At 29.9% G+C, this 14,267-nt stretch overlaps 1 protein-coding gene across 3 annotated transcripts in view; it reads left to right on the top strand.

Annotated features, from left to right (window-relative positions):
- The window catches only part of HERC2 (E3 ubiquitin-protein ligase HERC2), a 276,358-nt gene that overhangs the window by 17,079 nt on the left and 245,012 nt on the right, over positions 1–14,267 (top strand). For all 3 annotated transcript variants that reach the window (XM_075372110.1, XM_075372111.1, XM_075372112.1), the window contains exons 4-5: positions 3,251–3,473; positions 5,741–5,844. In XM_075372110.1, the coding sequence (XP_075228225.1) occupies positions 3,251–3,473; positions 5,741–5,844 (327 nt within the window). The remainder of the gene's footprint in view (positions 1–3,250; positions 3,474–5,740; positions 5,845–14,267) is intronic.

Genomic DNA, 14,267 nt, shown 5'->3' on the forward strand with positions numbered 1-14,267 from the left:
ATTTGGGAAGTAGAATTACTAAAGATGGACGAAGCAGGAGCGATATAAAATGCCGAATAGCACAAGCGAAACGAGCCTTCATTAAGAAATATAATTTGTTTACATCAAAAATTAATTTAAATGTCAGGAAAAGATTTTTGAAAGTATATGTTTGGAGTGTCGCTTTATATGGAAGTGAAACTTGGACAATCGGAGTATCTGAGAAGAAAAGATTAGAAGCTTTTTAGAAGAAGATTTTTCAGTCAAATGACTGAAAACAAAAAAAAAGCACTATCTTCAGTTTTTGGTACATTGTCCACTGCACTCATAATGGCCCTTCGCGCCACATCTGCAAACAACTCTTTCTTAGCATCCTGCCTTAATGTGAGCCTCCTTGTCACATTGGAAATATTTTTTTACCTATCTGGGCCCTTACACAAGGCCGCCTTATGGCCAAGGTCCCAGCAAAGGTAACACCTCTCTTGCTCCAAAGCCGGGACCACCCTGCAAGACACCAGTCCTATCTGCAGGTGCCCCTTCTGTATTAACTTCTCAGCCTCTCCACCAGGAATTGCCAGAGAGGCCACTTGGGTGTTTGAGTGAGCATGTCTCCTTTAATGTCCTGTTTTCTCTCCTCATCCAACTTGATTATGGCAGTCACCGCCATAGCCACCTCTTCCTTAGTATAAGGGTATCTGTATCCTTAACATTGATTCTTTGTACTCATTTCCTTTTTCCTCAGGGCAACCTTCACTCCCTGAACTCCTTCTTGTAATTTTTTCATCACTCTTTCTGGGCCCTTCGCTTCATCTTTGACCCTTATAAGAATATCTTCTCCCTGTCCCTTACGGACAGAGAGAATTTCCTGGTCCCCCTCAGTTACTCCTTCCTTGACTTCTTTAAGGAGGTCAGTGAAGGTCTTCTTCCCCTACATGTCAGCTGTATTAACAATCAAGTTTTGGTCTTCTCGGCAGGTGACCTATTGACCAATCTCTCCCTTCTGGCCTTGTTCTTGGCCACTCTTTCAACATAAAGGCCAGTCATTCTATTAGTCTTGCGACCCACATACTCCAACAATTTCCTGGTCACATGGGCCACATCACCTTCTACTCCAAAGACTACATCCTGCTTTGCTTGCAGAAAGATCTCTTCAATTCCTTTCCCTTAAATGGAGGATTTTCCCCTCCCCGATCAATGAATCTTATCACCAGAGTGTGAACACCCTCCTCTCGAAATCTTCCACATCATCTCCTTGAAGAATTGTGGCCATCTCTGTATAGGTGAGAAGTTGGCCTACCTTCAATTATCCTGCCGCAGCCAGATCCTTAATTCTCGGGGCCGCTCTGAAATTGGACTCCAAGAAGCTACTCTTTGATTTTGTCAGATCAAAAAAATTACTGCAAAGTCCTTCTCCCTCTTCGAGAAAACGGATTCTTTCAACTCCACTGTCTTTAGGAACCACTTTCTGTTCCACATAGCTGCAACAAGTATATTCATGTTGTCACTTTTTACTCCTTCCTCCAATTGACGCAACAGTTCATTGTTCCCTGTATCAGCCCTGGTCTGGCATGCCGTCTTTCTATCAAATATATATATTTATATTTTTAAAAAGTTTTAATTTTTTTTAAATAAAAAAATTTATATTTTTGATAAATTTGAATGTATTTAAATGTGAATTGTTGTTTGATAAGAACAGTTTATAATAAAATAATTACAACTTAATAATTCCACAAAAACGTTTTTGTAAATTATGAAATAATGTCTTCTTATTGTATATTTCTGTACTTAGTTGGATAAATTTGGTTTATTATTTGTATATTAGTACAGAGGAGTATGGGACTTGAAAGGACTGACTTTAGAAAAAAAATTATATATATATATATATACATACGTCTATGTGTAAAGTTTTGTGGCTTGAAAGTCTCAAAAACTACTAGATCAATTTCATTGAAAATATGCTGTACTAGTGTATCTGAAGTTTTACATGTAAAAATTTGATGATTGGTTGAGTCATTCTTGAGTTACGTTTGATTTAAGGTTGAAAAAATTTGAATGTGTGAGTTAAAAATGTGTTCATTATGATGCTGCAAGTTGGATTGTTGACATTCTTTATCTGTGGTATCTATTGTTAGCAGTATTATAAACCAAATTAAATTAATGAAAAGTCTTTCTTCTTGCACAGAACTGTAAAGAATTGTTTTATATTCTTCTGAGCAGCTAATCACGACCAAACAGCATTACAATTTATAACAATTTTTATTACTGTTATAACAATCATTGAACCTTAGTTTTTTGTTTTTAATTAAGACTGTGTTCTTGTATAACTTCTTTTCTGAATAATAATGATCTTACTACTTCTTCCCTAAAAAGCTGTGATTTTAATATCTTTTTTGTAACACTTTTATAAATACTAAAAGTATTTATTGTACATGTTTTTCATCAGTATTTTAAAAATTATTTCTGCATACCACTTAATTGAACGTCTCACCAGGTCTGAGTATGACATCATTTGAATGTAATGAAATAAAACTTTTGTATGACAAAACAATTACTTGTAGGATACTAAAAAATATTTTTCCATAAATATTTTCTGGACAGTACAAAGGATTAAGGTTTTTTTTTCAGTAATATTAAAATAAAAATTAAAATTTTTCCCTAAAAACATAACCAAAATCTACAAAATTTTATGTTTAAAATGATTACATATATTATATAGAAATTAGAGAAATGGTGTGTGGTACTGTAAAAGTGGGCAACATTGAAACACAAAATGATGTTTTATAACAGTACTAGATTGTAAAGACAGGACATGAAATGATGTTTCATAGTGATCTTGGATAACAACATGAGACATCAACCTCTTAATGTTACTCAGCTCAGAGACATTTTCATCTATGATTTACCATAGACTTATGTCAATAAGTCAAGACTTATTATCTTCATACAAATCTGGTAAATAGAATGAGTGAATTATTAAATTTTATAATTATTATTATTATACAGATATACTGTCCTGCTGTTAAAAATATTTCTTTTATTTCTACAATTTGATTATCTTGTCAGCTTCTGTATTCCGAAATAATAATTTGAAAAAACTGGAATCTATAGTAACTATTAGTTAGTGTAAAGAATTTACGTTTGCTCATCCTTAACTTGTAAATAATTTTATTAGTGCAGAGAATGATGTGTTTGAAAGATTTAAATAAAAATTTGTATTGTTTGTGTTATTTATTGTAAATAAATGAAATGTTTTAATTTTTATTTTTTACAGCTCCTGAAGAATTAAACTTATGTGTAAATTCGATCAATTTTGAACAACGAGAATTATGTCAGACAGTAGCTGGAAGCACTTTATCAGCATGCCGATTGAGACAGAGGTTAGCTGTAGCTCAACGATATTTTGTGGCTCTGGGTAGACATTTACCTCAAGATAGTCAAAAAAATGATTCTAAAAAAGTACCTTTAAAAATTAATCCATCGAATATTAAAAAAAGGTATTATTTTAAAATAGAATGTTACAATATTATTAAGTTTATAGTTTTAACCAAAATTGGAGTTTTAATTAATAAATATAGTTGCTTAAAATATGTACTATTGAAATGAAGCACTTTTTTGTATGTAGAGTTGAAGAAAGAACCATTAATTGGTTTGTTTGCATCATCTAATCATCCTTTTCTTGCAAGAAGAGTTTTCTTTTGGGGGAAGGGGGCTTGTCAGTATAATTTAATAGGAATTGAAATCAATTAAAATATTTAATTGTAATAGCAATTGAAAGTAGGTACTAATTTCTTTTAATTTTTATTTATAGTCAGGTAGACTGTGAATGTATAATCTTTTTTAGCATCACATGAGTACTGTCTCGTGCACCACACTTTGATCCTACTTAAAAAAATTCCTCCCTTTTAAAAATTGTCAAGATAAATTAATGTGTGCACTGTATGTAAGTTACTTAAAGGAAAGATAAAGATGAACAAAAAAATTAAATTGTTAATAAAAAAATAATTTTTTTCTTTTTTAATTGGCAGTAACAGTAACTAGGAAAAATCATAAGTTTTAGTAAAACCCTGAAGTTTTAAGTACACTTATTGTAGGTAAAAACTCTAGTTGTGTGTATTTTGCTTATTTGTGTTCACTTTATTTATGTGGATTTTCTTTCTTAAATAACTCAACTAGTCACAAATGGCCTCAGTAAGTAGAAACTCCTCCTCTAAGGTGTGACTTCTTTATAAATGACCCATATTGTAATATAAAAAAAATTTGAGTACAGAGTTGGTAATTGTAAGTATAGATGCATGCAATTTATTTTAATGGAGGATGAAGATAAGTATTTTAATCTTTCCGTTTTGTTTTATAATTACTGCTTAAATATTATTTATAAGTTAATTATTTTATCATGTAATTTTGTTTTATTTATTCACTTAGTGTCTGTTATTGATACCTGATTACCAATACTTACTTTTTCATGGTGAGAATTGATAAATTCAGTAGTATATAAAAAATTCCTAATCTTAATGTAATTTAACCATATAAAAGTCTGAATGAAAGACAGAAGGATTATCAACCTGCCTAGTATATCTGCTGACTTCTGTGCTAGAAGTATTGTGCAGTATGTGAGTTCTGAAATTAATTGGTTTACATAGTGTATAATGAAAGAAAAGCTTGCATTTGAAAAAGAGTTGTATGTTATGATCATTTGATGGAAAAATACTCAATTTTATTCATGCGCATGTGTATGCACAGATCAATAATGAGCGTTATAAGGTTGATAATTTTCATTAACAAAACATCAGTGTTCAGAAATCCACATCATTTGAATTTGGTTGCAGAATGCAGGTAACTTAAGATCTGTGTAACTTGCATTGGTGGTGTTGCCTTCCTGGGAATGTAGTGTCCCAAAATTACTCTTGTTCCCAAAAGAGTCAGCATAACCTATTTTTACTGATAGCTGTGTTAAAATTGATTGTATTGTCGAGAAGCTATGGACCAGCTCTTTTATTGTTTCAACTTTTATTGTTTCTGGGTTGGTGGTGCTGGACCAAATTTATTCTTCAGTAAAAGTGTGCTATCAAGGTTCCTCACTTGTAAAATGTCATTCTTTCAATTTTTTTGCATCTATTTATCATTACCCCCACCTTGCAGACTCTGTTCATCTCAGAACATCATGAATAATGTATTCCATGTATCTATGATATATTCAGATGTCTGGTTGTTTCATTAACTGCTAAGTAAAAATTTTCCACCATCTTGGCTTCAACTGCTCTAATGGCTCTGCATTGTAACTAAGGTTGCTTGACTTTTCAAGGAGAGTGTTACAGAACTAACACTGTTTAGGAACTTTCAAGTTAACTACTTTTCTTGGAACAGTTACTAAGATTTATCTCCATTCTGAATTTTTAATTCATGTATGAATTTTTTGATGGATTTCATCCCTTTTCTACTTAAAAATAAGAAAACAGCTATGCCATTCTTCTCTGACACATACTGCCAATGAAATTGTTATTTTTACACTGATGCTGTACCATATTATATTATATTGTATTCTTGAATTGTGTTTACAACCTATCAGTCACAGTTCAGACCTTGAATATCTATGTTTTATAGCATCGATAATTAGCAACATAGGCTAATTCAGAGGAATGTTGTGGTGTTTTGAAATTTTTGCACACTAAATATTTTTATTTGACTTTAAATGTTTTTATTTGACACTTTAAATGTTTTCATTATGTTAATGTTACTTGTAATCTTTATTTTTTGTTTCTAGTTGTAAACTTAGTGGTGAAAATGCTTCAGTTGGCTTGGCTAAAGTTGGAACAAGGGCTGCCCTTAATTTTTCATTTGCTTTCTTACGACGTGCTTGGCGTTCAGGTATATATAAAATATATAATTACTTTGTGTGGTTATGTTTTTGTTACATCTATAAAGTAAAAGGATTTTTCTTTATTACTTTTGAATTATGATGCAGTGGAATTCCAATTAACCAGATTAACTGGGACTGTTTCAGTTATGCAGGAAGTTTGTTTAATTGGATTGCCTTTCAAAATAGGCTTATGAGTATTTTTGGTAATCTAAAATTCAATAGGTTATAAATTGCAAAAAATTCTGATTCATTTGTTTTACCAGAAGATTTTTTGAATTTTTAAATACCCTAGGTGTTTTGATTTACCAACAACTAGGAAAGGTAACTTATGCTTTCCAGAACTTACAGAAGTCATTATAATTGTCTGATTCTTGCTAATTTTGTGTCTGGGTGCGTTGATTTTTCTTTGTGATGCATAACATTTTGTCAGGCGGAGCATTGTACGTAATTCTGTTTCATCCAGATTGTAGACAAAGTCAATATTGCATCTTCTTTTTCAAGTTTATTATTATATTTCAAAACAAACATGTTGGCATCTTCTGTATTGGCTGACATTTTTCACTGTAAAATTTCAGTTTCTGAATTTCATTGTAATTACAAAATTTTTAAGACAGTCTGGGGATCATCTTGCAACATTTCATTAAGTATCAGTGGTTTTCCATGTAATATCGGTTCTGATATTTAGCTCACCTTTTGCTTGTTTTTCTAAAAATCATTTGAAGACAATGTCTTTGATGTGGCTGTTTTCAGCAGTCCACATCACTTTTCTAAATTAACTTCCACCTTACTTTCAAGCACAGATACAAATTCTAAAATTTTCTCTGTATTTTTTATGTAGTGGTAGATGTTTCTACATCATATTCCACTGCCAATATTTTACCTGATCTGCCATTATTGAGCCTACTAATTATGTTTAACCTGTTTTCTTTTTGTTTGGAATATAAAAAAATATTACATTTAACTTACAATAGGCTACTGTAATCAAAAAAAAAAAAAAAGAAAAGAAGTTATTGTACAGTAGTTAACTAGACACAAACACAATTTTTTATAGTTCGATAAGGGAGACTGCAAGTAACTGCTGGCCAAGGACGTTGATCTTTCACTTGTCAACCAGCATATTGAATTACCTCTAACATTACATTTGCCAGCATATAAACAGAACTGATAGTAGCGCAGTAACCATATTTCTTTATGATTTTTTTATAGATTGGTCATTTGCATTATGCTTTGACTGTTATGAGCTTATGTAGTTGTTTGAATAAAATGGTTATCCTAAATTTTTTTTTAAATTGTACAAATAATGTAATGCAAGGAAAACTTTTTCATTAAGTAATAAAAAAACAATTTTCAGGGATATTAATTAGTAAAATCTGGGTAGTCATACTGATCTGGATAATTGACAATTTAGTTTACTGGAATCCAGGTAGTTGGAGTTCCACTGTACTGAAATATAATTATTTGTGTATTTAAAAAGTAGTAAAAAGTTTACATATTCCTGTCAGTAATCTTTGTGCTGTCATTAATTTCATTGTTTTTATTTATTTATTTTTTTTAAAAATTTAATAGCGATTTATAATTTCTGTTTTAATTCACTTTTTGTTAAACTTATATAGTCTTTATTCCATGGTGTTCTTTTTTGTACTTAAAACATTTATTAAAAAAAATTGTTACAGAATTTCAAAATAGATATTTCTTTTGTTTTACAAAATTATTTATGTTACTAATTTTATACAAAGAATAAGCTATGCTAAATGATTTTTGAAATGAAGTTGGAAAAAGAAAGTTCTCAAAAGGTGTTGGAAAATTAAAAAGGTATATTGAAAAAAATCAATTAATGTTTCAGTTGTTGCACAATCATTAATAGATTCAAGGCATTAGCAAAAGTAAATATAAATTCCAAAGTAAAATGCAAAAAATAAATGTAAAATAAACATTAACAGTAAAAAAGAAAAGAAAGGGAATAAAAAGAAAATATATGAAAAACTACAAAAAGATTATTTTTACTGGTGTTTAAAATAAAATGTTAACTACAAACTGATTAAATATCTTTTTAGACAGTCTTAGTCAAAAATGAAAAGTTAGCTTAAATACATTTTGAAACACTTAACTCCTATTTGGACTACCCATGTCCTTCATATGTAGGATAAGATAAAAGTTAAAGACAGTCTCACTAGTCAGACTGTATGATTATTCAGTCATCATAGGAGTACTTCATGCATTGAACAGAGCTTAAACAATATGTTAAATATTACTGTGATCGAAAAAATTTCACTGACAGACTAATTAAAATTTTATTTAAAAAAATGTAATCCTGAAAGGTATTTGTTCCTTATCAGTAGTTAAGTCTTCCTCATTATTGTAGTAAAGTAAGTTAGTAAAGTATTGTTAGTAAAAAGTAAGTTTCCCAACTATCTTATTTTTGTTCATTGTGGGTATTCTTTAAAATTTGGTTACTAATGAATTTTTTTTATGACTATTTTCCAAGCAGTTTTGGGTTTCAGCTAATTTAGTTGGTCTTCTGTACTTATAATTGAAAAACTTAGTCAAATGTTGCTTTATTTTAGTCTGTATTTTTTTAGTTTGCTCTAATTTACAGTTACTGTATATAATTTACAGTTACTGTATTTATTTATCAATATATGCATGCTTGTTCTTTCTGCAAATTTAATTGAAGGAGCAGTGCCTATTTATGGGGACAGAGACCAATTTCTTTATGTAGCCACAGTAATATTAATTTTTTTTTCATGAAAAAATTTGATAGGAATCCAGAAGGGGGTTACTGTTATTACATCTGTTTACTTAAAAAAAGTGTTGAACTGAAAAGCATTTTGTTTCATTTGTGTACCTGTTAATGTTAGTACTTTTCTCTGTTCTTCATGAATCAATAGGTTGTGTAATAATCAACCAGTTCTCTAAAATTTCTATCTTTTCCTTGATCGGAATCCTAGGGTACAGTACATACTAGAAGAGATAAAAACTTTAGTAACTTGTAAAACCACTTTTTTTAAATAATTGATTTTAAGTTGTTTTTAATGTAGAAAGGTGGAGGTTGTTGCAATTTACTAACTTTTTTTAATAATGATTTTTACTGTTCTGGATAGTGTTTCTATTCAGTTATTTGGAATTAATAAGAAAGGTTGAATATTAAAAAAAAAACTTATTCAAAATTAGAACCCAGTGAATGTACTGACATTTAAATTGACTTTCAATATAAGGAAGAAGTTCTCAGTCTGACCCATATGTTCCCATATATTTATTATTATAAATGTTCAACCTTATCCTTTATCACATTAATTGATTTTAATGATTATTTTTCATTCTGTGGAAAACGTTCCTCTGGCAGTCCCATTGTAAGTTTTATCCTCGGATAATATAAATGGAAGATTCCTAAATAAAAAAATTCATTGCCCATGTAAACAATTCGAAGATTTTTTTTTTAATCATGGAATAGTAGTACCCCATTATTGCATATGCTGATGTCTTTCTGATATGCAAAATGTTTTCACATGAGGATTTGAGAAATTAGCTAGAAAATTTAGACAAAGAAGGTAAAACATATTCCTGAATCCCAGAGACCTGTGGTCTTGCTTGTTAGCAGTCTTCAAGTCTCTTCATGTTGTTTCTCTGCACTTCTTTCCTTATTTTTATTCATATGCTGGTTTCTTAGCTTATTTTTTCTTGAGAGCATGTTTTTTAATAGTGTTTTTTTCCTTTCCAAATTTAGAAAAACATAAAATCAAATAAATATAAAAAAAGCTACTTAAAAAAATTATAAAGGAATACTTTTTCATACCTTCTTTAAATTAAAATTTTTTGAAGAATATGCCAAATTAATTTTTAATAAATTATTGAGAATTATATTTAATGTTGTACTGAGTTGGGAAAGTTATCAATATTTAAAGAATTGAAAAAGAATATTCTAGTTTTTAATGCTGATTTTTTAGATTGGTTTTCTTTTTTTAACAGTTTATTCTATTATGGACTTAAATTTTAATTATTCCATTCTTTTTTTGACATTTGATAGTATTTTTAAATTTCTCTGAAGATACTAGTTTTTGTTGTATTACATGGAGTTTTGTTATATTGTACATACTAGCTTCATAATACTATATAATTTAGAATATGTGAATTATTATAGGGAATTTGGATACTGGTTCTACAAATGTTTGATTTCATTTGGGTGTTAACAGTGATAGGTACAGTACAGTCATTTTCTCCATTAGCTTAACCTGCTTTTGCTTTTAATACCATCAAGGTCTCAAGACAAACTCTATTGGATAATTGTTTATGGGATTGGATGAAAAATGAGGTTTATAAACACAAAGTTACTACATGAACTGATGACGCAAATTTTAAATACTGCCATCCTCATAAAGGAATGTGTTGTTTTGAGATGAGTTTTGAAATGAAGAAGTGCACTGATTTTATTGGTGTTTTTAACAGTCATTAGAAGCTAATGAAGATTAGTTTATTTTTTTTTTGTTTCAACATTATCTTTATATTAATAAATTAAATTTTAATTATCAGTATTCAGATACTGATAACTATTATTTTTCATTTGATTATTAATTATAATTACAAAATTTTCTGCCACATTTAACTTTAAGTAAAGATGAATTTCTCAAATAAGTGTTATTTTTTATTGAACTTTATTTATATCATTGTTCTCAGAATTCTTAAAAAAATCCTATTAGATTTAATTTGTTAATTGTGTTATTTAACAAAATTATTTTTAAGGGAAACCTAATTGTGTCCTTCCACTTGAATTTTCCACTTAAAACCATTATTTTAATAACACTGATAAACACAATTTTTGTTTCCTAACATGTAATACATGATTTTAATCTGTTTTTTAATGCTCAAAATGAATGTGAACTCAGAATCTTTCTGTCACCCACCATTTTTGAAAAAGATTAAATTTTAATTAAATAATTTTTTAAACGTGTTGCTAGTATTTTAAGCTTAAGCTTAAGTATTTTGTTAGCTCATTTTTTATTGTTTAACTTTGTTAATATAATTTGTAAGCTATAAATAAATAATAGTAGACAAAATATTAAATCATATCATATCTAATACTGAAGAGTGAGCCTTCATGGACAAGATTAAAAACATCATCTGTGCAGGTCAAAACATATATCTGAAAACACAGCTGTGTTTAAGCACTGTGTATTGAGCACTGTTATACAAGCAATGTATATTAAGCAATGTAATACAGTGTATTAAGCACTGGATTTAGGAATGAATTAATTTTTTTCAGTCTTATTGCTATCTTAAGTTTGTTAACAGTGCAGTACTAAAATGCCTCTAAATTGTGTAAATGATGTGGATGCCTTTTGTTACATATGTGATGAGTTTACTGTAAAATCAAATAGAAAAAACATTACACCTTTAATTAAAAAAGCTTATTATTTTTACTTTCAGTGTAAAATTGGTGATCAGGATAAGACACGGGCTCCTCATATAGTACACACTACTTGTTTTATGTATTTAATAGGATGGTTGAAAGGTACATGGCAGGCTTTGCCATTTGGTGTACCTATGGTTTGGCATGAACCAAAGCATCATGTAACCGATTGTTACTTCTGTTTAACAAGTATGTCTGGAATTTCTAGAAAATGTAAATGTACTGTAAAATATCCTTCATTGCAGTCTGCAATCAGGCCTGTACCTCACAGTGAAATTATTCAGTTCCTGAGCCAGCTGTGAATGTATATTTCGAAAGCAGTGATGAAGAATCAGGCAGTACTGAAGAAGACAACAGTGATTTTGATTTTGAATTATCTTCCAATAAGTCACATCTAATATCACAATGACGTGGTTAGGGATTTAAATTTATCAAAAAATCAATCTGAACTGTTAGGATCAAGGCTGCAAGGTTGGAATTTACTTAAAAAAAAAAAAAAATATTTCATGCTTTTATAGCCGATGAAAAGAACTTTCTTAGTATTTTATTGGTGATAATAATTTGGTTTATTCCACAAATATTGATGAGCTTATGTTGCACTTAGGACAAGTTCATAAACCTGAGGACTGGCGCCTTTTCATAGAATCATCCAAGTATAGTTTAAAAGTGGTTCTACTACACAATGAAAACAAATATCCTTTGATACCAATTGCTTGTGGTATTAGTTTAAAAGAGACATATGATATGATGAAAGACATTCTTGATAAAATAAATTATAAAATGATAGCTGGAACATATGTGATGATTTGAAAGTTGTAGCTATTTTGTTAGGCATGCAGTTAGGGCTATACTAAGTACATGTGATTTCTTTGTGAATGGGACAGCTGAATTAGGGATAGATATTATGTTACCAAAGAGTGGAAGAAACGAGACAACTTACTCCAAATGGGAAAAATATTATTCATGAGCTCATAGTTGAACCAAAAAAGTATTGTAACCCCTCTCCATATCAAGCTAAGACTTATGAAAAATTTTGTAAAAGCAGTGAAGAAGGATAGTTCTGGATTTTTGTACATCAGGCAGAAATTTCTGAATGTAAGTGAAGGAAAAATTAACGAAGGAATATTTGTTGGTCCTCAAATAAGAGGGTTGGTCAAAGATAATGTATTTAACTGAATGTTAAATAATGTAGAAAGTGCAGCTTGGGCTTCATTTAAAGACATTTGCAAGGATTTTCTTGGCAAAAAAATATCCAACAATTACCACGATATTGTTAGCAACTTCTTACTTCATACCGAGCTGTAGGATGTAATATGTCTTTGAAAATACATTTCCTCCATTCACATTTGGATTTTTCCTGGACAACCTTAGAGACATAAGTGACGAACACGGTGAATGTTTCCACCAAGATATTTCGGTGATGAAAAGCCGCTGTAAAGGGAAATGGAATACTAACATGCTAGCTGATTACTGTTGGACAATTATTCGGAATGTGCCTGAGGCTATTTATAAAAGAAAAGCATTGGCGAAATCATTTTATTTAAAAGTAAGGGTGATAGAAAAACTGTATTTACAGAGCAGCAGGTACACAAAAAAGCAATTCAAGAAATGATGTCACACTTATAGAAACATTAAAAAATTATTTTTTGTCTATCAGTGTAATTTTCAGGTTAAATAGGAGAAAAATACACTTAATTTTTTATCATAATTAATGGCAAGAAATTTTTTGTTGCATTATATTATCTATACTAAGCAAACATCAGGGTGAAATCTGTTGGTAGCCATAACTTGAAAACAAAACATTTCACGACCTATGTTATTCTTATCTTTATTATTTTATTATTCTTATCTTTCTTATTTTTGGCTTCAGAATTACCTGTTGAAATAGTATCATTTCCTGAAGGAACATTTCCTTTTATGCGGATTAAACATTTAACCATAGACAAAATTTGGCCTTTAACAATTTTTACATATACTGTTAAGTAGTTAATAACAGTAGTTGGCAGATCAAACATGTATGCCTAAATTTTACTAAGTTATGGTGAGATCGTATTTAAATTAAGTAGCAGTTGTTTACTTCTAAAGACAAAGAATTCAAAAGATGTCAGATCTTACCATTATTATCTTTTTTTGCTTGATATTGCCATATAAGTTTTTGAAGCTTGTACATGGGATATGAAATAAGAATTTTGTAGCGTTGAAAAGTACCATGCATGACTAGCATTAACTTATTTAAAAGTACTTTTTAGTCAAGATCTATATTAAACTACGAGTAGTGTTCTCTCTAATTGTAAACTAGTGAGCATTCTTTCAGGCATGATAAGGCTTGCTAAAAGATTTGAATGGATCATGTAAAGTTACAACCTCAGCATCCTTTGTATGATCTTGTTTATAGGAATGGCTTCATAACTTCTAACAAGCATCCTCACTTTCCTATATAGTTATTTGGCTTGGCTTTTTTTTTACCTCTGGGACCTCCTGGACGGCTTGTGTTACTATATGCTCATCTTTAATTTACTATCTTCAAGAAAAACATTTATTTACATAAGAGCTTTCCCTACCTTCGTTGTTAGATGAATCCAGTTGTGATTTACATTGATGATACAAACATTGTAGCTCAGTTGGTTTAATTATATGATTGTTCAGCAGAGCTTATATATGTGATGTGCCTTTGTCAAATTAGCATATTTCTTTCTGGACTAAAATTACATTCAAGCCCTTATATCTTTTCACAGATTGATGTTTCCATGTTCTTTTGTGCTGTGATTCAGCTAGTGCACTTAGAGTACTATATGATGTATTTAGATTCATCCACTAATTTTAGATACTTTGATTTTTTAGATTTTTATGTATGTCCACTATGTTTTTCTTCTACGCCAGTACATTGACAGTTTTGTTAGGTTCTGATCCATACAACAACTCCAGGTAATGAGTCAGCCTGTAAAAACTGCCAAAAGAGCTTTTTTGGAGTATATAATTGTACAGATTATACATATTTTTAAAATGCCATTTGAAGACATTGTCAGG

The sequence above is a fragment of the Lycorma delicatula genome, chromosome 7 (assembly GCF_047948215.1).
Source record: "Lycorma delicatula isolate Av1 chromosome 7, ASM4794821v1, whole genome shotgun sequence".
In the NCBI taxonomy this organism is placed as follows: Eukaryota; Metazoa; Arthropoda; class Insecta; order Hemiptera; family Fulgoridae; genus Lycorma; species Lycorma delicatula.